The following is a 14903-nucleotide window of genomic DNA, read 5'->3' as shown; positions in this document are numbered from 1 at the left end:
TGTCTCTATGGAAGAGGGCAGCCGCCTTTTGGATAAACCTCATTTCCATCTTATTCTTTCAGTCACTACAAAAGCTCGAGACCACAGATGCACACCTCTCTTCACCATGACAGACTAACACAGCGTCCACATTACTGCAGCTGTGGCCCAAATCCATCTATCGAGCTCCCATTCTCCTCTCCCCTCACTGGTGAACAAGGGCCAGAGACACAAACTCTCCACTCTGGGCTGATTTTATTCTTGCCCCTCACTGAGATGCAGCCTCTGGATGTTTAGTCCATTACAAACATCATGTTGGTCCTTAAAGATGTTCATAATGCACCGGCACTAGTTGCATCAGGTGGAATTCAGACTGGCTTGGCAGACTTGAAGATGGATACGCCTGCCAAGCCATGGATGCATAATTTTCTCACATTACTGAACGATGTTTGTTTGTTTTTGTGTACGTGTCTGACACAGATTTAAGTTTCCAAATATATATTTTAATGTGAAATCAGATGAAAAAAGTGTAAGCACTTTGACAAATCTTTCTGAGTTCATCCCCCAGGTCTCCAAAGCACATGATAAAAGTTTGGATGATAAAAATCTCGCATCTGCTGGTGTGAAAAACGATATTGTAGCAAAGCCTGATATAAATATTTTTTCACTTGCTGCTGAATTTTAATCATATGCTTAACAATTATCAGTTTATTTGTTTTTTCCCCTGTGTCAGAGTATAGATATGCAGGAAGATGTACTTTGAAGCCATCTGTGTTGAGTGACAAATATTGTGTGTTCAAAAATAAGCATGCATATCATTTATGAAAGAATAGTTTTGAACTCTGACAAGTGTAAAAGAGCCTGGCTTTTCTGTTTTCCAAATGAATTCCAATTTTGGTACTTAAAGGAGAAAAAGACTGAAGAAGACTGTGTGCAGTAGCAGAGGAACGGTTTGAAAGCAAAATAAAGTAACCTTGGTAACACATTTATCATACAAATATAGATTTTTTTTTATCAGTTACTGAAACAAGTAGAGACTTCCATGTGTAAAATCAAAACATAATTCTTTATGTTAACGACATCTTTCCAAATACTTTATTTCATACTGCTTCAAAGGTCTGTTGAAACATTTACTTATACTGTACAATGTTTTTATGGTCACTTTTTGTTCTGTTTTTCGTTTGTCCTCCTCTTGTCTTGTTCATCAGGGTCAGCATCTACACCCGTCATAAAGGTGATGTCAAATGTCAGCAGCGGGGTGGTGTTACAGTGTGAGTCTGCAGGCTGGTATCCAGAGCCTGAGCTGCTGTGGTTGGACGCTGAGGGAAAGCTCCTCTCTGCTGGACCTACAGAGACCCTCAGAGGTCCTGATGACCTCTATACTGTCAGCAGCAGAGTGACTGTGGAGAAGAGACACAGCAACAACATCACCTGCAGAGTCCAACAGAGGAACACCAACCAGAGCAGAGAGACACACAAACATGTTCCAGGTAATAATGACTCACATTCAGAAACAAACTATTTCATAATTTCACCCTCATCATATGCAGTTTGAAGCAAAACAACAACAGCAACTTTTGTTGTTGTTGTTGTTTTGGAACAAAGAATATTCATGCAACAATATCATCTACTTCTACTGTTTCTTATGTTACCTTGCAGGAAAATCTCATCTGGTGTGCCCATCTCAGGTTGTAGCCATGATGGGTGATGATGTTGTTCTTCCATGTCAGCTTAAACTTGCTGTTGATACTAACTCTGAGACTGTGAACTGGATCAAACCTGGTCTGGACCCAAATGTTGTCCACCTTCATTTTGATGGACAGCTGGTGTTTGAGAACCAACATCCATCTTATCACTTTCGTACTCGAGTCTTTGAGGATGAACTGATCAAAGGGAACGTCTCCCTTAAAATATTCAAAGTGAAACTCTCTGATGAAGGAACGTACAGATGCTCCATTCCCTGGATACGTGAAGAAGCTTCCATTGTTCTCACTGTTGGTGAGTCAAAACATTTAAACAAACCTGATTTAAAATATAAAGAAGCTGTATGATCAGTGGAAAGAGTTTACAATGCCTTCTTTCCCCTTATCAGGGTCAGCATCTACACCCGTCATAAAGGTGATGTCAAATGTCAGCAGCAGGGTGGTGTTACAGTGTGAGTCTGCAGGCTGGTATCCAGAGCCTGAGCTGCTGTGGTTGGACGGTGAGGGAAACCTCCTCTCTGCTGGACCTACAGAGACCCTCAGAGGTCCTGATGACCTCTATACTGTCAGCAGCAGAGTGACTGTGGAGAAGAGACACAGCAACAACATCACCTGCAGAGTCCAACAGAGGAACACCAACCAGAGCAGAGAGACACACGTGCACGGTACAAATCACTAACAACATATTTTATTTATCACTTTTCTGGAACAAGTAAGAACTACTTTTCTGTTAATCCCATGTATGTTTTATCTGTTAAGGTGTCATCCTGGACTCATTCATTCCTCTTCTTCACGTTGTCATCATTATGGGTTTTTTTTGTTTCCTGGCTGTGTGGATAGTTTGCTTTCAATTACTAAAAACTAAAACTGGTAGGTTTTAAATCTGTTTTCATCTCTTTACATGTAGAAGATGCACTAAGTGTTACAGGCCCCAGTGGTGCCACAAGGTGGTTCCAGCTTGTATCTCTTATTCAACTTTCAGCAATATTGATGTGTGTATTTCTCTTGCTCAGTCTCAGTGTCCTTACAGTTCACATATGTCATTCTTTCAAAGTCATAAGCAGAAAAATTAATGTGTTCACACATCAATGTTCCTCCATTTTACATGTACTTCACGTGGTCTCCCAGTGCAAGCATATTAAAAGTGCAAATTCACTCTTGCATAAGTGATTCAAAGCTACTATAAATCTACAGTGGATCTTAGAGCAATACCCAGCTGTACTTAAAGCAAACCACCTCTAACCTGGTTGGAATTACAGTGGATACATGTAGCTGCTCTTAATACTGAAATTAATCAAATATAAACTCACATAACTGACACGACTCTGAAAGTAAAACTTACTTCTATATAACATTCACATGTTTTTCTACATCCATGTGTCGATAACATAAAGAGCTTTGTACTCTTAACAACTCAATTATACTTAAGCAGTAAAACATCTTTGTGTAATAAACTTCAGATCAAACCTTTGAATACTGATGAAAACTTGTCTCTATGTGACAGTCAATGGTAGTTTTCTCTATATTAAAGTCTGAGTTTTGGACAAATGTGACCAGTAGTTTAGATTCATTTAGGACACAAAACAACAGCAAGATCGACGACTGAGCAAAGAATTTTTACATCTTGTTTCTGTAATTGAAAAAAACAACAACATTGCTTTAATGCAGTTTCCATCCTTTTAAAGAAGGAATGTTTCTTGAACGCTACTTATTGTCTTTGTTGTCTTTAGAAGTTCTGTTGGCACATAACTGTGAGAATGTTCAGTTTGGCCACACTCAGTGAGGAGCTACTTCATAGCAGATGTGAGGAAAAATCCAAGAAATCTGATTAGTCCCCTTGTTAAAGAAGAAGGAGCAAGGTGATGAGTTTTTCCCATGAAGATGTTGATTCCAGGTTCAACAAGTTTATTGTCATATACACCACAAAACACAAATGGTTACACATGACAATGAAATTCTTACTTTACGAGTTCCCTTCATACAACTAAATAATCAACTAACTACAATAAAGAATAAATGTAACTCAGAAAATAATAAATAAAGTAAAACAAGTGTAGCTTATGTGTCAGAGTAAGAGTAAGTAGTTGCAACACTGTCACAGTGGTAATAAATTATAATAATAATATAATATAATATGTTCAGAATATGCAATATTAAAATCTTTGTATTGTATGAAGTTGTATTAAATTGTATATAAATGTACAAAATAGCAAATTTACAGGTCAAAGATAATCATAGTTCAACAACTAGTCGGTGATTCAGTAGCCTGACGGCCTGTGGATAGAAACTTGTTTTTAGTCTGGTTGTCATTGCTTTCACACTCCTGTAGCGTCTGTCAGATGGCAGGAGTGTGAACAGTGTGTGCTGTGGGTGGGTGTGGTCCTTGATGATGTTGTGTGCCCTTTTCCTGACCCGAGTGTTGTAAATGTCCTGTAGTGGTGGGAGGGGCACTCCACAGATGTGTTGTGCTGTTTTAATAAGACGTTGGAGAGCCTTCCTGTCCTGAGTGCTGCAGTTCCACCACACTATGATGGAGTTTGTCAGGATACTCTCACTGTGCATCTGTAAAAGTTGCTGAGAAGTTTGGAAGTTAATCCAAATTTTCTCAGCTTCCTTAGGAAGAAGAGTCATTGTTGAGTCTTCTTGATGATCTGACTTGTGTAATGGGTCCAGGTGAGATCCTCACTGATGTGGGTGCTGAGGAATTTGAAGGTCTTCACCCTCTCCACCTGAGTCCCGCTGATGTATAGTGGGGCGTGCTGATCTCTCCTCATCCTTAGGTCAATAATCATCTCCTTATTCTTCTCAGCATATAAGGAGAGATTATTTTCCAGGCACCAGGACACCAGCTGAGCCACCTCTTCCCTGTAAGCAGTCTCCTCTCCAGCAGTGACGATGGTTGTGTTGTGATCGAATGTTAGGCCCTGGCTCTGATAGGCGACAGGGGAGGTAACATAAATAAGCCCAGAGACAGGAGGGTCAGATAAAAAAACACAAGGTTTATTACCACAACTGAAAACCGTTAGTGAAATGACTCACTAGGCAATGAGGCAATTTAAACAAAAAACAAAAAACAAAAAAACAACTTTTATATGTTAAAATAAACAAACACATTAATCATCTCAAAAACAGAGGCTCAAATGCAGAAGTACAAAGGCAGAGGCAGGAGGGACAGCCTACACAGTTCAAATCAAAGAGACCCCCACGAGTGAAGAATCCTCAGCCTTTTGTACTCGCAGGTAAACGCAGGGAGGCATCATTGGTCCGCTGCATCCGAGGATCCCACATAACTTACTCACTACTCACTGTCAGCACTTCCTCTTTGCTGTGTGACAGAATCAGAGTAATGACCCACCTTTGTTTGACTTGATGATGTGAAAATATGATCATCGTGTTTGTGAGCAGAGATTTAAGATTTAAGTTATTGCTGAACACAGCTGTTCACACTGCAGCTGCTTTATTAAAGAAAGCCTCGCTGCTCAGCAAATTACAGAATTTGTTTTATTATTAACGCATTTTTATTATTGCAACAGAATAAAGGTTAAGATTAAAAAGCAGCACTCACTACAATAACAGAGATTTTGGTTCATGTACAAGTGGTAACAGAAACAGAAAGCAATTAAAAAATAACAAAAAGGTCATTTAAAGAGAAATGCTGCAGCAGAGATTCAAAGTTTTTATCTAAATGAGGTCTGAAAATCACAACAGGCGTCTGTGACTCATTCTGAGAGTGTGGACGTTTCATTTTGGTTCCTGTTGTCACAGCTGGACGTTTTTTTATTTACTCCTTAAATCGGTTTCACATATCCTTACGGTTAACATCAGAACGATCAGGAAAGCCTGGAAGTGTCACTGGGACATTTCTGAGGAAATGCTGGCTGCTGTGTGATGAGCTGCAGTTACTTAGCGCAAAAAGAGATTGTGATTAATCACACGATGATCTTTAACAACTCTTACCATTGTGCAAATGCTCTCCTTTCACTTTTAATCACAGCAATGAGTTCCAATGTTGATATTTTTTATGACTTGTCTTCACAATCCTTTAATCATTTAACATTTAAACATTTCTTCGCCAGAGGTGGTGTTGTCCTTCTACTGGACAGAAGAAGACGCTAATTTATCTTCTGCTGACAGACAAATCCTTAAACATGTAAGAGGAATTCAACAGCAGAAACAGATGTTTCATCCCGAAGCTGCAGAGCCGAGTGAACTCTTATTGTTCGTATTAATAATAATTGTAAAACCCGTTGAAAGTGCTCTGATATTTCGTTCTGAAAGAGTGACTTGTTGATCCAGCTCAGCTGTGTGTAACAGCATTATCAATACGTCACTTCTGTTGTGTAGGGAGTAGTGAGAAAGTGACAGCGTGATCAGCCTCTGTTGATACAACACACATGTATCCTTAGTATACGTTTTGTATGACACATATGACAGGCCTCAAAGCCTAAAAGACTATGTTCTTAACTTAAATTTTACAGATAATAAATAACACAAAGTGCAAAAACAGTGCAAATAAATGACACTGGTACTATTATTGTAGTTATCTGGTCATTTTCTGTGTCTTTTACTGTGGAAAAGTTTCTATAAAGTGTTGTTAAAGAGGTTGCCTCTTTCCTGATTTCTTATTTTTTTGTATGTTTATCACATGTTTATCTTTCACATCATCAAACAAATAAAAATATGAGACAGAGGTAACACAAGTAAACACAAAATGCAGTTCTAAATGATAGTGTTTATTATTAAGGGGAATAGTTCAGTTATACTTCACTTATACGATACATTAACCTTGGTGTAAGACATATTTTGAAAGCTGAGTTCAAATTCTCTGGCCACACCCAGGCCTGATTGCTGCCACGCCTTTTCTTAATCAAAAAATCTAGACCAAAAGATCCTCCAAACCCAGAAATCATCCAAGGAAATTCAGGAACAATTGAGAAACAAAGTAATTGAGATCTCTCGGTGTGGAAAACCTTATAAAGCCACTTCTAAAGCTGCAGGACTGCAGCAAACCACAGTGAGAGCCATCATCCACAAACAATGAAACATGGAACAGTGGTGAACCTTCCCAGCAGTCAACCAAAATTATGCTAAGCGATGACTCATCCAAGAGGTCACAGACCTCACAAAGACCCAGAACAGCAGCCAAAGAGCTTCAGGCCTCACTTCCCTCAGTTATCTGCCTCAGTCTGTTCATAACTCCACCATAAGAAGGAGACTGAGCAAAAAGAGTTCAGAGACTAAACCACTGAGCACTGAGCTTCAACTGACTTCATTTATTTATTGATTTTATTTTTTGAATTCAAATTAAAGTTCAAGAAAATCTGATTAAACAAGAAGATTGTTTTTCTTAAGATGACATTTTGAATCTGTCCCTCCTGCAGATGGAGCTTAACATCAACTAATAACACAGATGTTACTTTAAGAATGACAAGAAACAAACTGAAAGCATTTTGTGGTAGCGCCATCAAATCGGGCAAAAAAGCTGAAGCTACTGCCTGACCAATAAGCTCTTGGAAGATTTAACCAATCAGCTGGCTGCTCCATCGAGGGGGCAGTACCATTCACTTGATACATGCGGATACTTCGTTTTGTGTGTTAAACTTAAAACAACTCGTACTTTCTTGAATCCACTTGCACTGTTTTATTCATTTAAACATTTATCAGCTCAGTTTGGAAACACAGAGACTGAAACAGTTTCAGGATTGTCCTGCTGGAGAAACAGAGCAAAACTCTTCACTGTGGACATGAAAAATGATGAAACACAAACTACTGCTAATGGTTTGTGTTTGATTTCCACTTCTGCTCGTATCTACAGTGTTTAACATGTCCTTTTACATGCATGGTTGCTGTTCATTATATCATTATAGTTCTTAAAAATGATCTCAAAGTAGAGTCTGTTAAAAACATACTTATTTACCTTTAACAAAATCCAAGCTGAGAATAAAAGTCCACAGAGAAACAGAGTGAAACCAGTCCATGATGACTGCTCAGATGATGGACGAGAACGAGCCCACAGTCTGAAGACTGAAGTCAGCATACGTCTCCTCTTCACAATCAGCCTGCATACAGTTAATCACTCCATGAAATCTCAACACACAAGTGTGAAAATCATATTTTTAGAAATATTTTTGAAAATAAAATTCCTAAAAGTGCAGAACTTGCCTGAGAAACATCACGTTTTCAGCTCCTTTCAGTGTCAAAGTGATTCACTGACAGCTGTCATCACTGACACATCAAACAGCAAAGACAAAATGTTCACAGTGAATTTAATTAATTTACTAACATGTGATTAAATGTAGTTGATCAGCTGTGATAGTCTGTAATCTACACAGCTGCTAATGTGACTGAGAGTGATTTTAAATTAAAGCTGTTTACCTTGAAAGCAGAAGAGCGAGTTTAAAGACACGACACAGATCAGTACAAGAACATAATGACTGTAGGATGGAGCTTTGACTCTGGTACCAACCTGCAGCTTGTTGTTGAGCTGCTCCACCCACATTACTGCAAATGGGATTTGATTGGTTTAATTGTGGGACTGGGCGGAGTCTGGGTATTTGCTTATTCTTGAGCCACTTGATGGTTTAACTTCGGCTTTTTAGTATGTTTATGTTGATTAAAACACTGTGAGTAGCTCGAACTGAAAGCATAGTCAGTTTAATGGATCATGTTACAAAAAATGGATAACTGTTTGGATATTAATATTTTGTTGTTGCGTGAACATCTGAAAATAAAACAAATTGATCTTAGACCTTGAATCCATCATGATTCATTTGTTGATCATATTGATTGTTATTTTCTCTGAAAACCAGAACATGTTTGATTCACAGCAATTTAAAGAATAGTGTCAGTCTGCTGAGTCAGTGAAGCAAAAGTTGATTTTCTGACAAACATCGTCCTCAAAATGTTCAGTTCACATGAATGTGCAGGAGAGCGCTGCTATTGGTTACTGAGTAAATGTGTGACTAAGTTTCCAGTAAAATTAGCTTTGAGAACAGGGGCGGATCTAGAGAAATTTTTTTAGGGTGGCATGAGGGTGGCAAAGAAATCATATGGGGTGGCAAAATCAAAGCCTTTTTTTCCCCCCAAACACATGCAGGTGGTTACATATGGTTAAAATGATTCAAATGCAGTAAGTATACACGTTTTTCATATAAATATAGTCTATAGCTTAATTATTGTCTGTAGCCCACATAATTACACACTTTAGTTACATAAAACATGTGAGTTTTGATCTTATGTATTGTATAGCCTGTATAATAAATAAATATGTAGCCCAATAAGTATGAAATCCAGAAAGCTACACAACATGGGGCGGTTCATTTACAAACACAAGTCTAACTTAAGTTTCACACTGTTTTTTGTTAGAAAACAATCACATTGTTACAGCTTAAATTACACAAAATGTCAGAAATCTGCACTGTCATGAACAGAAATTTAAACCTAATTTTTCATGATTTGTTGGATGAACCCACTGAGGTCTGAAATACAAGCGGCCATTTTTGACTCCTTTTGAGTTTACGTTTGTATTTCACCCTCAAATTGTTTCATTTTATTTTTTCCCCCTTACCTTGTTTGGTATCATTCTTTCCAGCTCAACTGAATTTAGTTGTTTTTTTTCACTGACATACTGCATTAGTATTACTGATCTGAAATCACACAAAGAACTTAAAATCCTAGTAGTATTTTTTACTGTAAAAAAACCCCCACAGACATGTTGAGTAAATTTTTATAACTTGAAATGCAAATATAAATTGTACATTTTGTAAACATATACAACTATTTATCTAAAAATGCAGCCAATACACCTGCCATTTTTTTCATTTTGTACAACCATTTAAAAATATTACTAAAACTAAAATGAGAGAACAATCAGGTTTCGCAATAAGAGGCCCCACAAATGATGTGTGCCAGTAAAAAAAAAGTTTGTCCACCAAAAGACAGAGGAGAGCAGCACAGGGATAAACCTGCAGGCCTGACAACAGGAGGTGTATCACTCCGCAGGTTTTCTACTTAGTGACAGTGTTTACATTGCAATGTGCCTTAGTGACATTCATTAGTGCCCTCACTGACACACAAAACAAAACGACTACACAACAGAACAACTACACAGCACAACACACTAAGTATACACTCCACACTAAAGGTCACAAATCTCCCACATCTAAAAACTCTCTCACTCGCTCGCTCTGTCTTGCTGCCGTTACCGTCACTCCCAAAACTCTCCCCTCTCCCTAAACAACCAAATCCCACGTGTTGACTTTTTTTTTTTAATTGGTCGACATGGGGCATTTTTCCACCGATAGGAAAGAGGTGGCTTTTTTTCTTTCTTTACTGTTTTCACGCTGTCCTTAGAAAACGCTTAAAACACACACACACAAAAACGTGGCGACAGTATTTAGAAAAAAGCATGGCTTATATATATTATCATAACTCTGGATTTACTGGCCTGTAATTAAAATTTAAAAACTTTGAACTCCGAACTTTCAATATGGGCTGAAATAGAGACTCAGTGTGGCTGCAGCTTGTTGCTATGTCAGCTTAAAACAGTCATGTGATTTGGAGGTGCAGCGTGTCCGTGGACCACAGAGGGTTAATAACACTCACCTTCCTTCCATTTCCAGAGTGTAACATCCATCCACCTGTGTAAAATCCAAAATTCCCATGGTGTTGTTCAAAATGTGCTCTGGCACAATCATAAGCATCGCTTGCTACTGAAAACAAGAAAAAAGCCGGTCCTGCTGTGGGCTGAACCATTTGTTAATGGTGGAGGGGGAGAACACTATGCAATATATTCAGTTTTAGCATTTATATTCACTGTTGACTGTAACTACGCTCAAAGTGTTAATGCTATATTATTTTAATAAACAACACTGTCATATGCAAAACTGGGGTGGCACTTGGGGTGGCAAGGGATCATTTTAGGGTGGCACTTGCCACCCCATGCCACCCTTCTAGATCCGCCCCTGTTTGAGAGCTAAAGTTGAGGACTTTAGCAGCTCATCCATTTTATCTAAAAACATTTGTTTCCCCTTCATCAAATTAAAGGAAGGGTTTAAAAATTATAAATGAAATAAACTGAACAAACTGTAGTTTAATTACTTTAATGGCACCAATAAAGTTGAGGTGGTTCGGGCATCTGACAAGGATGCCCCCTGGGCGCCTCCTGGGTGAGGTGTTCCGGGCATGTCCCACCGGGAGGAGGCCCCGGGGCAGACCCAGGACGCGCTGGAGAGATTATATCTCTCGGCTGGCCTGGGAACGCCTTGGTGTTCCCCCGGATGAGCTGGAGGAGGTGGCTGGGGAGAGGGAGGTCTGGGCTTCTCTGCTTAGGCTGCTGCCCCCGCGACCCGACTTCGGATAAAGCGGATGAAGATGGATGGATGGATGGATGGATGGCACCAATAATCTCCTCCTGCATGCAGTGATGGTGAATGTTAGGCTGTCATCAAGTCTGAATCTTTGGAAAATTCACTTATTTGAACCATACAAGCAAAAACCCAAAACATTGAACAAACACAGGGAACAGAAAAGCACCGAGACTCAAGTCAGAGTTACACTTCCTCAGTCATCTTCTTGTTTTCTGGCTTCACTTAACCTGACGTCAGTAATGATGATGAGAAGTGACATTAAGCTGGTCACTGATGTCAATGTAGCTGCAAACACATTTACATGGAGGAGGCAGTAGCTGGCAGCATCTGACCAATCACAGACAAGGATATGACAGCTGACAGCAGCGAGACGAAGATCATAAAACTGTAAATCTATAAAAATATAAAGAGGTTACAAACACAACACAGACTGACAGTAACAGATTGAGAGGGAAAGCTCTGCACAGTCAGCAGGTTAGTATTAAACGTGCTGTGTGAGGGTCAGTGAGACTGGAAAAGAGTTGATGTTGTTGGCATTTATCAGGAATGAAAAAGTTACAGCAGCATATGTTTGAACCCAGGACCTTCTTGCTTTGAGGCACTTACTAACCACTGAATCATTAGTATTATTAAACCTATTCAACTTTTTTTTTTTTTTTTTGATACAGCAAATATTATGGCATTGAACATACGCTGTGTTAGAAGTGAAACATTCAGGGGAGAAAAAGGCTGCTAAAAGCTTTGGTGGAGGGAATTTCCCAAAGGTGTTTTAATGCTGGTGAAAAATGCTGGACTGAACTATGTTCTGTTCTTTGGAAGAATCACAAAGAAACTTCCAACATGAAACACGGAAACATTTCACTGAAGATCCTGAACATGTCGGAGGAAGACAACAGCAGATACAGATGTTCCACTTCGAAGCTGCGGAGCAGAGCAAACTCAATGATTGCAGAGTGTTTATGAATGCAAACTCAAATTTTTGTCAAAATTAAACCTCTGTCATCAAGTTTAGGTCAAACTTCGATGACAGAGACATCACTTCATCCAAGAACTCTACAAACTTTAGATTTTGAGGACTCGACGCCAAGAAAGAGAGAACAGTCCTTTTCTCTGTATTTTTTATTCTTGGTTTCGTTTCTGTCTGGTAATTTATTTTCCAGATGAGTAACAGATACAAGGAGCATTTGATACAACATGACCTTCAGTTGGTAACGATAGAACATGAGGACACGCCTGCTTTAGGGCGGGCTTAACTAGTGATTGACAGGCAGCTGCTATATCTGTTGATGGTGATGGCCAAACACTCGGCTGAAAGTTTTAAAACAGTTTTAAAGCCTGTTTGTCGCCCCCTACAGGCCTGCAGGACATTCACAATAAAAGCTCCCACTGACTCCAGCAGTCACAGAGGCTGCAGAGACGTGTTTGTGGGAAGCAGAGACTCATAATCATGTGTGGAACAAGTCGGTGACAATGTTTACTGGTTTACTGGTCCCTTTTTCCCCGTCCCTCTTCTCAGGTTTTTTTTTTTCTTTCCCTCTTTCTTTCTCCCCTTTCTTTCCACCAGTCAAGTCTGTCCCGTATTCAGCAAGTGAAAATAAAATAAACAATAAAAGGTGAATCAGATGGACCATTACGGCAAGGCTGGGATGGTCCATTTGGTAAAGTAAATCCGTTGGGCATCTCTCTTCGCCTTTAGACAATAATTCTGATGGCAAAAGAGCCAAACGGGACAGGTTAAAAAAAAAAAAAAAAAAAAGACAATGTTTACTGGTCTAAAACAGAAATCTGACAGTGGCCTCTAGTGTCCAGCTCTGGTCTGAAATGATGAGTCAAATTAAAGTGAAACTTAAAATTTCATCTCTAATAAAACAACTGAAGCTTTAATCATCTCTCATTTCATTTTATAATTTCTGTAATCTTACATCTGGTAGTGAAAGACGCATCTATACTTAATTAGAGTGACCCATGTTGAAGATGGAGCATTAAGGTTCCTCATTATGTCTGGTCGGCAACACACTGAACAATCTGCTGTATGTGTAAATGTGAGACTTCAAGACTTAAAAATGAGCTGAATATTTAATAAAAATGAACAAATAAAACAGTTGGAACAGTTAAGTTTTACACTCCTAATTGAATTGAATTGAACTAATTCTCAACACTCTTAAATTGAGGACACAATCACAAACCAGACTAAAATTTACAGACTGATCATCGAGTCCTGATCAGAAGGAAGTTTAACATTGAACTTAAAGAATTAGTTGTAGGTTTTAAAAATCCCCAAATCTAAAGTATAAATCATCACCTTTTGGAGAAAACATGCTCAGATTATTAATCAAGTAAAGGAGGACTCTGAGGTGTTTAAAGTAATCAGCTTATAGCTCAGCTCCTCTGAGACATTAAAGATGAAAGAAAGTAAACAAAAAACAATCAGAGCTCATCAGCTGTGGTAACAAAGTCTGCTTTCATACAGTGAGGTCAACAAAACAAAGGAGTTCTCCATAGGAGCTCCATAAATTCAGTTTCTGTTACTTCAAAACCTGCTGGTGCTTTTCCAGTCTTCTGTGTCTCCAACACAGTTTTCAGGTGATGTTTTATTTCCATCTTTCCACCCTCATCTGTAGTGGCTGCTGGGAAACATGGAACGATCCATGTCAGTCCAACACAGCGATGATCAGGGAGGATTTTAATCCTTTAAATTGTCCATCAGACACACTTTGAGGTCTCACTGAAAGATTTAGTTCTCTTCTCAGTTCAATGTTATTCTTAATGAAAGTTCCACACTGAGACTAGATTTTTGCATTGAAGGAGGAAATCAGTTAGTTTCACTGCTTGATGTTACCAAATAAACTGGAAGAGGCTCAAGTCTTCAGCTGGGGTCAAAGTTCAAATCAGACACATACTTTGTAAAAGTGATCTTATGATGATCTCAGTGCTGCTGGGCCCGAGTGTCTCCCTGTGGTTGATGGTTTGAATCCTCAACTTGACTTGGAAGATACAGGAAGGCTTCGGCTGAAAGAAGTAGAAACTAATGAATCAGTCTGACAGCAACAAGCAACAACATGTTTGTGTTTGTTTGTTTGTTTCTTACTTTTGGTTTGTAAAAATGCGTCGAGAGAAATATGCAACAAAAACAGTGACAGCGCAACTAATAATAAGGTGACCACAGCAACCTTGGATCGATCTGCTGATGCAGAAAAAGAAATAAACAAGGTCAACACAAATGGACCAAAAACCAGCCAAACAGAAACGATGCAAAAGAAAAGTTTGAGCATTTTCAAATCTTTGAAATTTGGCCAAAAATCAAGAAAAATAAAAAAACAAATCTTTCATTTCAGTTTTCACACAGAACTGATGTCTTTAACACTTTAAGACCTACCATAGAACCAAGTCTGCAAGAGCTTATCTTTATATTTTTACATGCTGTAGTGCCATTTTTGGGAGCATTTTAATTTGCTATACATCAATAGTTGTATATAGTATTTGTATTTCTATTTTATTCTATTGTACATAGTATTTTATTTTATTTTATTTTATTTTATTTTATTGCATTCCAGTGTTTTCTAATTTCTGCTACATAACTTTGCACTTTTGCTGTAACAAAACAAATTTCCCACCTGTGGGACTAATAAGGGCCATCTTATCTTATCTTATCTTATCTTATACAACCATTATATACCAATTTTAATAATATGTATGCATTATGTCCATAGTAACAACATAAATTGCAAAAAGGTGCAAAAAACTACAAAAAAAATTCAAAATCGTTTTTGTTTTTTTACACATATTTCTAGTTAGAGAAATTTAAGAGGCTTATCCCTCAAAACTGTAAATGCAAAAAAGTTGCACATAGTAG

General features: G+C 38.5%; 1 protein-coding gene and 2 long non-coding RNA genes across 3 annotated transcripts; 1 reads left to right on the top strand and 2 right to left on the bottom strand.

Moving 5' to 3' along the window:
- The first annotated feature begins 1179 nt into the window (after positions 1–1179).
- Positions 1180–2982, top strand: LOC102082685 (butyrophilin-like protein 2). Its single transcript, XM_019354220.2, has 4 exons — positions 1180–1469; positions 1639–1977; positions 2072–2347; positions 2442–2982. The coding sequence occupies exons 1-4, from the start codon at positions 1217–1219 to the stop codon at positions 2561–2563; spliced, it is 990 nt and encodes a 329-aa protein (XP_019209765.1). The 5' UTR covers positions 1180–1216; the 3' UTR covers positions 2564–2982.
- Positions 2983–7071: 4089 nt separating this feature from the next.
- On the bottom strand, positions 7072–8164 carry LOC109198908 (uncharacterized). The gene is made up of 3 exons (XR_002059442.2): positions 8058–8164; positions 7600–7741; positions 7072–7392 (listed from the first exon to the last, which is right to left on the bottom strand). It is a non-coding gene; the product is annotated as an uncharacterized LOC109198908 (long non-coding RNA).
- Positions 8165–13605: 5441 nt separating this feature from the next.
- Positions 13606–14222, bottom strand: LOC112843321 (uncharacterized). Its single transcript, XR_003215606.1, has 2 exons — positions 14139–14222; positions 13606–14059 (listed from the first exon to the last, which is right to left on the bottom strand). It is a non-coding gene; the product is annotated as an uncharacterized LOC112843321 (long non-coding RNA).
- Positions 14223–14903: the final 681 nt, after the last annotated feature.

The sequence above is a fragment of the Oreochromis niloticus genome, linkage group LG3 (assembly GCF_001858045.2).
Source record: "Oreochromis niloticus isolate F11D_XX linkage group LG3, O_niloticus_UMD_NMBU, whole genome shotgun sequence".
Taxonomy (NCBI): Eukaryota; Metazoa; Chordata; class Actinopteri; order Cichliformes; family Cichlidae; genus Oreochromis; species Oreochromis niloticus.
This window is presented reverse-complemented; position numbering and strand designations above follow the sequence as displayed.